At 42.5% G+C, this 13,123-nt stretch overlaps 1 protein-coding gene across 5 annotated transcripts in view; it reads right to left on the reverse strand.

Moving 5' to 3' along the window:
• The window catches only part of plxna1 (plexin A1), a 226,735-nt gene that overhangs the window by 16,950 nt on the left and 196,662 nt on the right, over nt 1-13,123 (reverse strand). For all 5 annotated transcript variants that reach the window (XM_031899707.1, XM_031899706.1, XM_031899704.1 and 2 more), the window contains 2 exon segments: nt 9,265-9,521; nt 4,345-4,411 (listed from right to left, as the gene is read on the reverse strand). In XM_031899707.1, the coding sequence (XP_031755567.1) occupies nt 4,345-4,411; nt 9,265-9,521 (324 nt within the window).

The following is a 13,123-nucleotide window of genomic DNA, read 5'->3' on the forward strand; positions in this document are numbered from 1 at the left end:
TAAACCAGTTAAAAAATATTCCATGGTTTTAAACAACGTAACTGAATTTATATTGGGAAGTTACTTTTGTAATTATGCCAAAAACAGTTTTTGGGTTAAAGTCCCCCTATAGCTGCTAATAAATTGCAAGGAAACGTTTAAAGTCGGCTAACCGCAATGCTGGCACAGAACGGGTCCTGCTTGCCAGTCTCGTTAAAGAAGAGTTCAGATGACACAATTCATGTACAAAGCTAAAAATACAAGCGGGCACCTCCTGCACCCGGGTGTCCCTGCTCTGCTATTCATTGGTGCAAAAGTGCAAATGCTTTCCTGTCACCATATGCTGTTAGCATCTCGTTAGCATCTGCAGTAATTAAAGAGACAGCTGCTAACGAGCAGGAGCGGGCATGCATCATCCCCAGACCTTCCGACAACGTGGTTGTCTTTGAAATTATGGTTCATTTGCAAACTTAGCTTCATTAATTCGGCTTGGGGAAGGCGAGGAGCACGATCTGAGAGGGAGCGGCCTGCGCTTGGTCAAGCTATGGATTATTAATGGCTTCTGGAGAAGAAGACAGCGGGATTTGGGTAGGAGGCTTGTAAGCGTATGGCAGGGAATGCAAAATAAAGCTTTGCTGTAGGGCTTGAATTTATTAAAAGCAACGCTGGAATTCTGCTGCCCCCAACTTGAAAAGAAGATATTACATGAACCTGTAGCATGCCAGATTACAACTCCCAGCATCCCCCCACCCCTGACTTTGTGTGTCAGCAATACAAAACACTCTGGAAGACTCCTGAACTTTATTGCTCCCTAACTCAAAGAGGAAAGGCACTCCGAGTTTGCACAATAATGGAAACCATGAACAACTTTTTCAACGGTTACAATTTATTTAGCACTGCATTGGCCCCCACTGCAGATTTTTAGTGAAAGGGAAAGCACTACAGGTAAAATAAGAGGAAAATCTAGATCAGGGGTCCCCAACCTTTCTTACTTGTGAGCCACAGTCAAATGTAAAAAGACTTGGGGAGCAACACAAGCACCATAAAAGTTCATGGAGGAGCCAAATAAGGGCTGTGATTGGCTATTAGGCAGCCTCTATGCACACTATCAGCTTACAGGGGCTTTATTTGGTAGGAAATCTTGTTTTTATTCAACCAAAACTTGCCCCCAAGTCAGGAATTAAAAAATAACTCCCTGGTTTGGGGGCACTGAGAGCAACATCCAAGGGGTTGGGGAGCAACATATTTCCCCCGAGCCACTGGTTGGAGATCACTGAACTAGATGGTATACAGTACATCACTGCTGTCCAACTGGTTCTGTAATGTGGGAACATAATACTACAAATTCTACAGCCAGAGTTTAATAATTTGATGTCATATAAAGAGGGGGAGTGCTATGTGGGCACAAAACGCGTAGGGCTGTTTGAGACATACATTTTTACATTTTACATCAATACGTGGCACTGTGGATTTCCTTGAGTGCCTGGAAGCCTTCTATTGTTTAAATTCCTGATGGTGTTTCCATTGCCAAAGCTCAGGGTCTGATGCACCTGGACCACTTATAGGATTTGGTGAGCTGATCTACAATGGTTACTAGTGGCGCCCTCTTCCTTTTGTTGTTAAGAAGGGCAGCCTGGGGGCCATAAAGAGACTTTTGTAGGGCCAATAAACCCCTAGTTGGACAGACCTGCTATTACATAAGCTTGTTTGTTCTTTTAGCTTATTCACCTTGTGCCTTAGCTACACCCTAATCCAGGCATGTTAACCATATGAACTAAACTAAAACCTCTCAGCCATAAAGTTTTATTACATTAAAACACAAACAATATTGTATAAAAAAAAGAGACCACTTTTATGGCTCAGCTCTGCGTTCCACACAAAATACTCTAAATTAAGCTTCATTTTTTTTAAAATATAATACTCCATTGAAAAGAAGAGAGCCGAGTGAGAGGGAAATGCTGAATGTCCTGCTGTGCTGGGTTCCGCACAGATACTATCTTGGCCAACGTTCCCTCAGCAGATGTGCTTGCTCCAGCACCCAGTGCTATACTTAGAGCTGCAAATGGAACTAAACCCGAGAAAATCTGGCTCTGACTTCTCTCCGTACGAGCAGAGTGTAAGAATCAAGCAGAGACACTTTGTGCTTATCAAGCGGAAAGCTGCAAATATGCGCAGAGCATTATTGACTAGATTTAGCTCATCAGGCAACTAATACTCTGCGTTTTTCAACACGTCAGATGACTTTTTCCCTTTGCTCGGGATGTCTCATTAGGCTTCTGATAAATAGGAGCCCAGAATTTGCCTTACGGAGGATGATGCATTCTGCTTCAGCTTTCAAACCTTCAGGTGCCCTGAGGCTCTCTACCCTATTGGGCAGCTCAAAACAGAAGATAAAAGTGCACCAGTGCCATGTTTGGGAACCATGGGCTCCTTCTCAAGGTCTCTTGATTCTTTTTGTATTATCTGATATCTTATTGGATGACAGTGACGGAACATTCAGGAACAGCAAAGCGGGATGCCTTGCAACCTTATGCTGTAATGTGCTGCCTATACAATTTATGTAACTGAATCCCCAAAACTGCAAGGAACATTATGAGGTTTCTTTTAGGCTTGGAAAGTCTAGACATGCCTCAATTTAGTCATTTCATCTACTCCACCCAGTAGTTCCCAAACAGCTGGGCTCTAAAGTAGTGTGAGATGAGAATGGGTGGGTCTGAATAAGTACAAAATTATACTTTCCCACACAAAATTGTTTGTGTGCACTACTCCTCCTACAAATGCCAAATACCCCAGTTTGAACCCCAACTGTTGTAAGATTGTCAAATTAACACATCAGACTCAGTTAGTAATAATGGGCAAATTTGCACCTGGGCAGGAACCCACAGTAACCAATCAGTGATTAGCTTTGTTTAGTCACTTGCAGAAAGACATATGAAAGCAAAATGCAATGGTAGCCATGGGTTACCACACTAGTGTGAATTTGCTCAATGATAGTGAAATGCCTAATGCAGACTGACTTACCCAAAGCCAAGTGGTGGAAAACTGGCACCTTAAGGGTCACAATTAATAGACAGAGAGTCCTTTCTTTGATATATTGCACATCCGCAGGAATACTTTGTTCCAGAAATGGCAAACAACAAGTTTAATCAGCTAGCGGAGCTCTGAAACTTATGTTTTTATAAAATGCACCTCCTTGTTTACATGGAATAGTATAGCAACAGGTGGCCGTACAAAGGTGGAACAGGTGGGCGATACACACACATATGTATATACACATATATGCACTATATATAGATATATATCACAGAATTAACTGTACAGATTTAGATCCATATATTGGATAGACTTACTAATAAGTGAGAACTGGACCTCATGGGCAATTTAGATATCTAGGTGCACTGCTCTTTATACAACCCTAATTAACTTCCCAACTGCTCTTTATACAACCCTAGTCAGCTTATTTATACCATACCATAGATAACCAGATAAAGGTTATTTAATCATACTTCTAAAATATTTGATTATTTCTGCTATGGCATATAATAGCACAGAGGGAAGATTTAAGCCATGCTAAGGCGAACTATGGTACTGCTTTGGCCACATAGCCCACTGCAAGAACCTCTGGTAGGCCAGTCCAACCCAGTACAGTTATAAGCCCACCCATAGAAAGCATTTAACTGGCAGCCTCCTGAAACAAAAATGTCACCCACCTCCCCTGGTAGTAGTGCTGGAGAAGTAAAGAGCTCTCCACTAAGCATTCATCTTTAATAAATAGGCAGTTTTGGTTTCTACTGATAAGATACTGTAAGCAGTTTGAATAGCTCAGGGAGCATTATTAAATCTCTAGCCTGCAATGTTACGGAAGGGGATTTGTACTTTAACATCCTAGAGAGCTGTAGGTTACCCAGGGATGCTATAAAGTGTACAGTAGCTCAAAGGGATTTAGTACCCTCTGAGGCATTGATCCCCAACCAGTGGCTCGGGGGCAACATTTTGCTCACCAACCCCTTGGGGGCAAGTTTTGGTTGAATAAAAACAAGATTTCCTACCAAATAAAGCCCCCTGTAAGCTGATAGTGTGCATGGAGGCTGCCTAATAGCCAATCTTAGCCCTTATTTGGCTCCTCCATGAATCATATCATACTTGTGTAGCTCCCCAAGTCTTTTTACATTTGACTGTGGTTCGCGAGTGAAAAATGGTTGGGAATCCCTGCTCTAAGGTGAGTAATAGAGTGGCTTTCTAAGTAAATAACAAATAGATAAAAGAAAAACATTTCTCAAAGTGAGCAGCCATTTTTTTTACCGCAAACACTCCCGTCACCCACAGCGACAAAGGGTGGAGACAGCTTAGTCTCTCACTACTCACCTTTAAGAACTTGTAGAGGAGAAATGTGAACCAGTTCGTCAGCATCTTCTCAGCCACAGACTCTGTCCTGGAAGAGAGAAGAGATTAAATGGGCTGAAGTAACACTATTGCTGAAACATAAGGACAGTGGTTCTTTATATACACAATCACCGGAACATGGGGACAGCAATTCTTTATGCTGGACTAATCCTACTATTGGATATGGGGCAGTGGTTCCTTATGCTGAAGTAACACTGTCACTAGAACAATTGAACAAGTTTTGGTATCAAACATGTAGGGCCAATGACCTTATAAGTCCAGTGGACTCACATGTTCTTTATCTCTGAGGGAAGAGACTGTGAGCTCTTCAGTCTGCCATTCTGACATTCAGTGATTATCTCACAAGCGGCTCAGTGCAAAAAAAAAAAAGCAATTATAATAATCAACAAGCCACCCTGAGGCATCTCATTGATCTCTATAAAAATTACATTCCATCTTGCAGCATGAAATAGCCCCAGGGAGCCTCAAAAACAGCAGCCCGCAGTTTGGTAATAGAAAGGCAAGATCTAGACATCAAAGCAGAGATCACTTTCACCAGTCAGAAAATGCTCTAATGAGCTGTATTCATGAGCTATTAAATGGAACCGGTTAGGAGAAGTAAGATCGCAAAGCTTAATTGCATCACTCCTTGGGGGCCGCTGGTGCCGAACAGGTTAACCAGCAAACTGAAACTCCACACCCCCACCCGTACTCTCGCTCTGGAGTCTTTGATTTCATCTGTTCAAACTTTTAAATTGAGAGATAACTCCAAGAATAACATGGCTATAGACTTATGATAATAACCCTCAACCTGTAGCGCTGATCTTCCTCTATCAGAATCCCCCAAATCCTCCCAGTCAGAATTCAGCCAATTTGGAACCTAACGCTTTCCAGAAGCTCCATCAACGTGAATAAACACCAATATGGACATGACTGTTTGAAAAGCCATTACTAAACAGTTAATCAAACCAAACATTATCTTGCAATAGCCAAGATTAGCAATGGCAGCCAGTGAGATGTTCCACTGCCTCTTCCTTCTTTCACTAAAGGCATGATAACAGTTTCTACACATTAATATTTTCTCTATCCTTATTTTAGCAATAGAGATGTTACATAAGTCGACTTTGTAAGTCTTTGTCTACTAACTATCAGCCAATCACATACCAGCTAAGTCTCCATTGGGAATATTATGCTCCTATTGTGCCACTGAAGACTTTCCTGCCAACAATTTCATGTTCAGAACATCCTTCGATTTGTATTTTAAGGGCTTTATCCTACAATTTCAGGCTGAATGCTAGTTTCAGATCGTTGCATTTAAACATACGACCGATATTCGAACGTTGGTCGGAAGAAGACTAAAATCTGAACTTGAATGGCTGCCTTTACTGGTGTTGAGCCTTGCAGCTCTGGGATCCTGGGTTTGATTCCTATCAGAGACACTATCTACAAGGCATTGTAGTTTCTTCCAGGTTCCCCCCCACACTACACTAGGTTTCCTATCTCCTGGTGAATTTGAGTATGTAACTGTGGTAGGGACCTTAGCAGAAAAGAGAATTACCCCATGTACCGTTGCCCATTCACATACAATCTAAATGAACTGGTGCTAAAATATTTAATAGACTAAAATATGTCGTATATACACCTTTCCAAGTGATAAATGCTTGATCTCCAAGTAGACTGGCAGGGCATGGGTGATTACCACTGGGAATCATGGAAGGCAATTAGAAATATTTTGGCCCATTGCCCTAAAGTCAATACAAGGTGTCAATGTTTCAGAGAGAAAAGGTAAGAATCAGATAGTTTTAAATTGCAAACAGTCTTCTGGGGTAGAACAAGGAAGGTTTTTGCCCTGGGCCTATAGTATCAGGGGGGTCCCTGTAGAGCAAAACCATTAATAAAGGAACAAAGGACATATACAGAGATACAACTGTTCCATATTCAGCTGTTGTTGGAATGCAACTGCCAGACTGAATTATAAAATGTTTTCTTGTAGGCCTCTGCTGCTCAGGGGCCCCCACATCTCCAGCTCCGTCTGTATATTAGCAAGCACAGAGGCTGTGCGCTAGTGGCGGGCTGCTCCTACACTGGAAGGAGATGACACAGATAGGTAAAAAGAAAGCAATAAATAAGCATTAAGAGCTTCATTTACAGCCAAATCCGACGGTCACACAGCCTTGAAGTGCAATTTATGTCACCAGCCGTGATCAATACAAAGAGGATGGCGAGATATTGAATTAATGAAGATAATGTATTTTTTAGCAGAACCTCTGCTTTTGCATTCGGAAATCGATGTGATTGTGTTTAATTCTTCTTTCAGAGCTGGCTCTGTGTGGGGATTGATTTTTGCCTCTCTCCCCTTTTTAATCATCTTCCCACGAGCGGAGTCTTGTAGGCAAATGCTGGGATGCGGTATCAGACAAGCAACAGACAGTCAGTGGCATCTGGGGTTTCTTCAAAACACGAGGCTGGAATTGCTCTGGTGTGCTCAAGGTATGGTGTGTTGTAAGATGGCATGCATTCAATCCAACTGGCCATAAAGCCTGGACTGATAGGCCCTGGTACACAGAGACCCACACAGGCCAAATAATGTATATGCCATCTTATAGAAGCCCCTCTGTCATTTGCCAGTATCCACAGATTGCCAGTCCAGGAATGTTAAGCACAGATCTCTGATTTAATGAATGTTCTAGGTCAGGGGTAGGGAACCTTGGCTCTCCAGCTGTGATAAAACTACAAATCCCAGCAAGCATTTTCCTTAATTAACCATGACTGTGGCTGTCAGACTCCTGCAATGCATTGTGGGACTGGTAGTTCCATAACAGCTGGAGAGCCAAGGTTCCCTACCCCTGTTCTAGGTGCATGCTGTCAACCCATGTGCTGCATTTAGGGTGCTTGTGCCAACAAACAAAGCCACATGGAGGACAGCACAACCTGATTCAAAGCCAGTAGGGCTTTATGCCATTCATGCTGACCATGATACTTAACTCCAAGGAGCATGTATGTTCACCCATGGACTGTTTAGGTTCCCTCCAAGTACTCCGTTTTCCTTCCACACTCCAAAAACACACAGGTAGGATACATGGGATCCTAATAAAACTAACCAGGGACTGTTTAGGTTCCCTCCAAGTATTCCGCTTTCCTTCAATGTTCAAAAAACACACAAGTAGGATACATGGGATTCTAATAAAACTGACCCAGGGACTGTTTAGGTTCCCTCCAAGTACTACGCTTTCCTTCTACGTTCCGAAAACACACAAGAAGAAGAAGAATACATGGTATCCTAATAAAACTGACCCTAGTGTGTCTCTGTAATAGGGACCTTAGATTGCAAGCTTAACTGGGGCAGAGACTGATGGGAATTGTAAACTATTTTATAACTAAAGGCTTCTCATCTGCCAATGTATTGTGAGCCCACCAATGTGGGTCATGGCCACCTGTTGGCTCTATGGCAGGAATATGTTGACAGAGAAATTCTTGTCACTGGTCATACTATTTGCTATTAACATCAATGGCAAACACCTGTCAATGGTGTCAACAGGTAGATTTCACCCAAACCCAGACTGGCATAATTATGGCATCCCTAGGATTCCTTATTGTAACAACATTAGACACTCTGGTTTATTTTCACAATTAACCCTACGTAACAAATACTAGTGGGTTTAACTAAGAACTAAAGACAGCAGTCCATAACACTTGTTTAGAACGGGAAAAAAAGGACTGAACTACAGACTTGAACCTTTACTGTTTATCCATCCCTATTAACACAACATAGCATGGTTCTGTTGGAAATGTGATAAATTCAATTAGTCTATGAAATTACATAATTTAGGATATCAGAGACCAAACAAAGGCAGATGTAGACCCCTCGGATCCCAGGTCTAATAGCAGGCCTTCAGATGCCGAGAAAAAGTCAGGGCCAAACAGGGAAATGGTAAGAAAGAACTGGGTCATCAGCCTTAAAGTTCCCCTCGGGACTAACTTTTCAGTATGAGGTAGACACGGATATTCTAAGATAATCTGCAATTGGTTTTCATTTTTTATAATTTGTGGTTTCTCAGGTTTTTTGTTCAGCAGCTCTCCAGTATGGAATTTCAGCAGCTACTTATATGCTAGGGTCTTTTTACCTTAGAAACCAGGCAGTGGTTTAAATGGGAGACTTGACTTTGAAAAGGAAGGGGCCTAAACGGAAAGATACAGAATAAATAGTAACAATAAAATTGTGATGGGGTCACTCACCCCCATTCGAAAGATGGAAGAGATGTAGAAGAGAAAGGCAAATAATTCAAAAACAAAATAAATAATAAAAACCAATTGCAAAGATGGTAGGTGTGGGTCATTCAATAACATATTAAAATTAACTTAAAGGTAAATTACTCCTTTATATATCAACTAGTTGACTAATTACACTGCCAATACAATATACCTATTTGCTTAATCCTCTAAATTAAGACAGTCATATGTTCAATATCCTTGTATCCCAGTGGCTAAAGCCACACAGGGCTGTTTGTATAAATGTAGGTGAAGTAGTAGCCTTGTGTGGCAGCAGCCCAATTCCCCACCTTATAAAGTAGCTCCCTTAAATAAAGTCCATGGGTACAAAATGTTAAAGCACCATTACATCCCCTCGGAGGGAAAAACATTATACATATTTAAATGTTATGAAATAAACCCTAAATATAACCTTATATATTTCTAAAACTAACTCAGAAGCCAAAAACCATTTGCATTTTAAACCTTATCTCCATGGCCAGTGGGTTTCATGTGCTACTATGGAAACGGAGCTGTATGAAGGTAAATGGAAGCCCATGCATAATGTAAGTTAAGAGAAATGGTTAGGGGGCCAATGATAAGGACCCCATTTTGCAATGTGCATAGTGAAGGAAAGAGAGGGAGAATCCGCACCTCCTCAGCAGCAGCTTGGGGTGGTTTTTGCTTTCAAGATTCTTCTCAATGAGGTCGGAGAGAAGCTGCTTGAGAACCCCGGTGGCATATTCCATCTCCCCCTGCAACGCCGTCATGATGAGTGAAGCCACGTTCCCCCTGTCTCTCATAGAGAAGCTTCTCTGGGCCTCCAGTGTGCGAATGAAGGTGAGCAGGAAGTGCTTCTTGGTGAGGAGCTGCCCAAACAGCGTCAGGGACTTCTCAACATTGGCTTGTACCTAAGAGTAGGAAAAAACAAAGATATGTAATTCTGCCCCAAACTGAATAAAAGTGCTACCCAAATAAAAAAGATTTAGTCACAAGTCTGTTTTGTGGCTCGTTAACAGTGTGACTATACCGTATCATGGCAAGGTGGTGAAAGAATGCAGCTTCCGCAGCTTAAAAATCAAGTGCCTGGTCATACAATGGATTCAAATATATATTTAATTTGTATGTAATAAATTGATTAAAACCAAATTATTCCACAAAATGCTAATGCCGCTATAGCACCAGCGGTCAGTCTCCTTGGTTAAACATATTTACAGAACGGGTTATCTAAGCAATTAGGTGCGCAGGATTCAATTACGCCACTCTCAAGTGTCTATTACTAATAGAGATGCACAAGCACATCTCCCTCCAGCTCTTGTGCTGTGAGTCTGGATACTGTGTGTGTGGGTGGCTCAACTGGATTGGCTTTATAGCCAGCAAAGTAAGGGTTGTGCGGGGCTTCAAACAGCATGATATTGGTGCCGTGTCACCGGAGATTCTAGTACAGGTATGGGATCTATTATCTCTATTAGCTCCTTAACGAAAATGTACAGGCCCACGGAAGTATTGAAGGGGGTTCTGTGCCGCCATCTTGCTTCGAGTCCCTATGGCCCACACTGCTGCCCTGGTTGTTGCACAGGCTTGTCCTGCAGGGACCCAGTGGTGTAACTAGATACTGGGCCCCACAGCAATTTCATTTTAGGGCCGCAAAACATCAGTACATTGGCTCATTCTATTAGATATATAAGAAATTGCTAATTAATTAGGGTCTAACTGGGACCCCTACAATCCTGAGCCTACAGGGTGTTCTGCCTCTGTAGTTACACAACTGAATAAAACCCCAGACTGGTGCATTTTTTAGTGAAGAGTAGCACAGGATCCAAGAGTATGTTTATATTCAATGGTAGTTGTCTACCAAGTTTCCACGCCCCGCCCCCCTCCAGTGATTAAACCTTTACTTGCCCTTTAAATAGGCAGAGCTGTATGACAGAGTGTAATGGGTTTCTGGATAACAGGTCCCATACCAGCAATTGCAGAGTACAGGGAGTTAGTATGCAAACATAAGAAGGGAAAATAGCCACCCCTGGGAAGAGACATGATGTCCATATGCGGCCAATAAGGGCCAAGGTTTTCAGAGGCCTATGGGAGTTGTATTTCCCAAACAGCTAGATACAAAGGTATATAATCATCACCAGCAATATCATTTTTGCCCCTTGCTCTGCCAGCAGTTACAGCCCTACAACCCAACAATCCTACTACCACCTCTTCAGGCTGTTACTGGTTTCCTAGTATACACAAGATGTAGAAATGAACTGCTATTCCCATAGAGCTCAGTGTGTATGAGGTTGGATCTTATCCCCAGACCATGTGTGATAACCTCACAGGCCGCATATTTGGAATTACTTGTGGGGGGGCATTATGTTTCCACTGCATTACAACACTATTATTTAATCAGCGGCACCTCAGCCCTATAAAACAGACAGTGGTCGCTGCCCCATCTGCCATAGATCAGAGTCAGTACAGAGTTAAGGCCGTGACTTCCCCCCCGCTGTCTCGGACTTTATATTTCACATTCTGTCACGTAGAAAAAGCCATAGGAAAAATATAGGGAGACCACGCTGAGTGCCAGTGGGCTGTATTTTTCAAGAGCGGCGGAAAAATCTGCGGCACAAAGGTTATTGTGCATCTCTATTGAGTGTCGGCATTTAGTATTTGCAGCGCACCTTCTCACCATCCATTCACTCGGGAGTCTGATTAATGCAACTGTTATGCAAAACCATCAGGTTCCTCGTGGCTCAAGGGTTCTCAACCTTCTAAATAAAATGTACAAAGACCCTGGCAGCTGGGAAATTAATCACTGGAGTATTCATAATATATTCATTGGATATTAAAGCCGGGATTCTCAAAGTGGCTTTTGTAGGGCGCAAATTGCACATAAAAGCCACTCCTGCGGGGTTCAGGAGACGGCGGTTTCTAAAAAGGCGCACCTCCAGCGCACCGGCACCGGGGCAAGCATTCAACAGGCTCTGATTGCCTTTGTGAGGTACAGAGTAGCTGAAGTGGGTATCCAGAGTCATAATACCATAGTTTAACTCTTCCTTCTCTGTTGCTGTGCTGCATGATCTCGGCAATGGAGAGGGGTTAAACAGACCGACCTGTTTCAAGGTACGATTCATCTTTTTAAGGTATAATATGCATGGAATAAAGTTCTGCTGGGGGTTTGCTGAAAAAGCAAAGGAATATCTATAAGATATTGCACAAGGTGGGCTAAGGATCTCACCAATGATAACTTAAGGTCCCCATACACCTTCAGATCCGCTCGCATGGCAATGTCGCCAAGCGAGCGGATTTTCTCCCGATATCCCCCACCTATGGGTGGGCGATATCGGGAGAATCCATTCTAATTCGATCCCCAGGGCCAAACGATCAAATTATAACGACGGGTATCGGCAAAGTCGGTTCGGGGACCGCATCAACGAGCCAATGCTGTCCCGGATCCAACTTGATTTTTTAACCTGCCCGATCAATATCTGGACGATTTCAGGCCAGTTATCAGTCGGGCAGGCCAGATGGTAGTGTCCACATACGGCCCGATTAGCTGCCGAATTGGTCTAAGGGACCAATATAGGCAGCTAGAATCAGCCCAGTTAGACAACCTAATTTTGATTGGATGACTGATGCAGCTCACAATTGGCCAGACAGGGCTGAATAAAGGGGCAATCTACTCCCTAGAAGATTAAACCAATGGGCACACAAAAATAAAGAAATATGTTATCCTTATTAATCATACTTTGCAGCTTCCAGCAATAGAGGAAAGAGAAACAGGTAGCTGTTACCAGTTAATCTTCCTGTATAATGAACTCTTCCTTATCTGTAGGCCTGGTACAAATATACAAATTCAGAGCAGGATTGGACCAGGCAGGGGGAAAGGGGGGGGGGGGAAGGTCACAGCCCTGGTGGGCCCCTGCACAGCCCAGTCTGACCCTGGTTCAAGGAAAGGGGGGCTTGTTTACACAGAGCTCAATAACACTGTTTCAAAAAACTCTACTGATTACAAAAAAAGAGGGAGTGGGAGGTAGTAAAGGTACAAACTGATTACTGAGTGCTTCATAGTGCCAAAAAATATAAAATACATAGAAAAAAAAAAACACATTTGCAAGACCTGATTTCTCTCTAGTAGTTAAGTGGTTAAGCCAAAAAGATATAATAATAAAAGAGCCATTTATACAGTTAATCAGTCAGTTTTCACGGCTATCCATGACAGCTAATCTTGCAGTGATCCCGATTAAAAAGACATAAAAATGCGAAAACAATTTAATTAGTCTTGGAACTGCTGTAATGGATTGCTTTTGTGACATTTCCCTGCTTCTTACTTTTAGGATCCGTGGCAATATAGAAAAAAAAATCCTTCTAAAGATAATGATTTTGGGTAATGGTTTAATGGCACGGAGCAGAAATGTGTAACTCGTGGCCCTGTAGCAGGGATGGTCTCCTAGAAACGCTCTACAGACTACAGCTGTTTGGTGCTGGGAGGTGAAAGTTTGCCAAAAGGTAAAACTCAGAAGTTACCACT

Source organism: Xenopus tropicalis, chromosome 4, assembly GCF_000004195.4.
Source record: "Xenopus tropicalis strain Nigerian chromosome 4, UCB_Xtro_10.0, whole genome shotgun sequence".
NCBI classification, from domain to species: Eukaryota; Metazoa; Chordata; class Amphibia; order Anura; family Pipidae; genus Xenopus; species Xenopus tropicalis.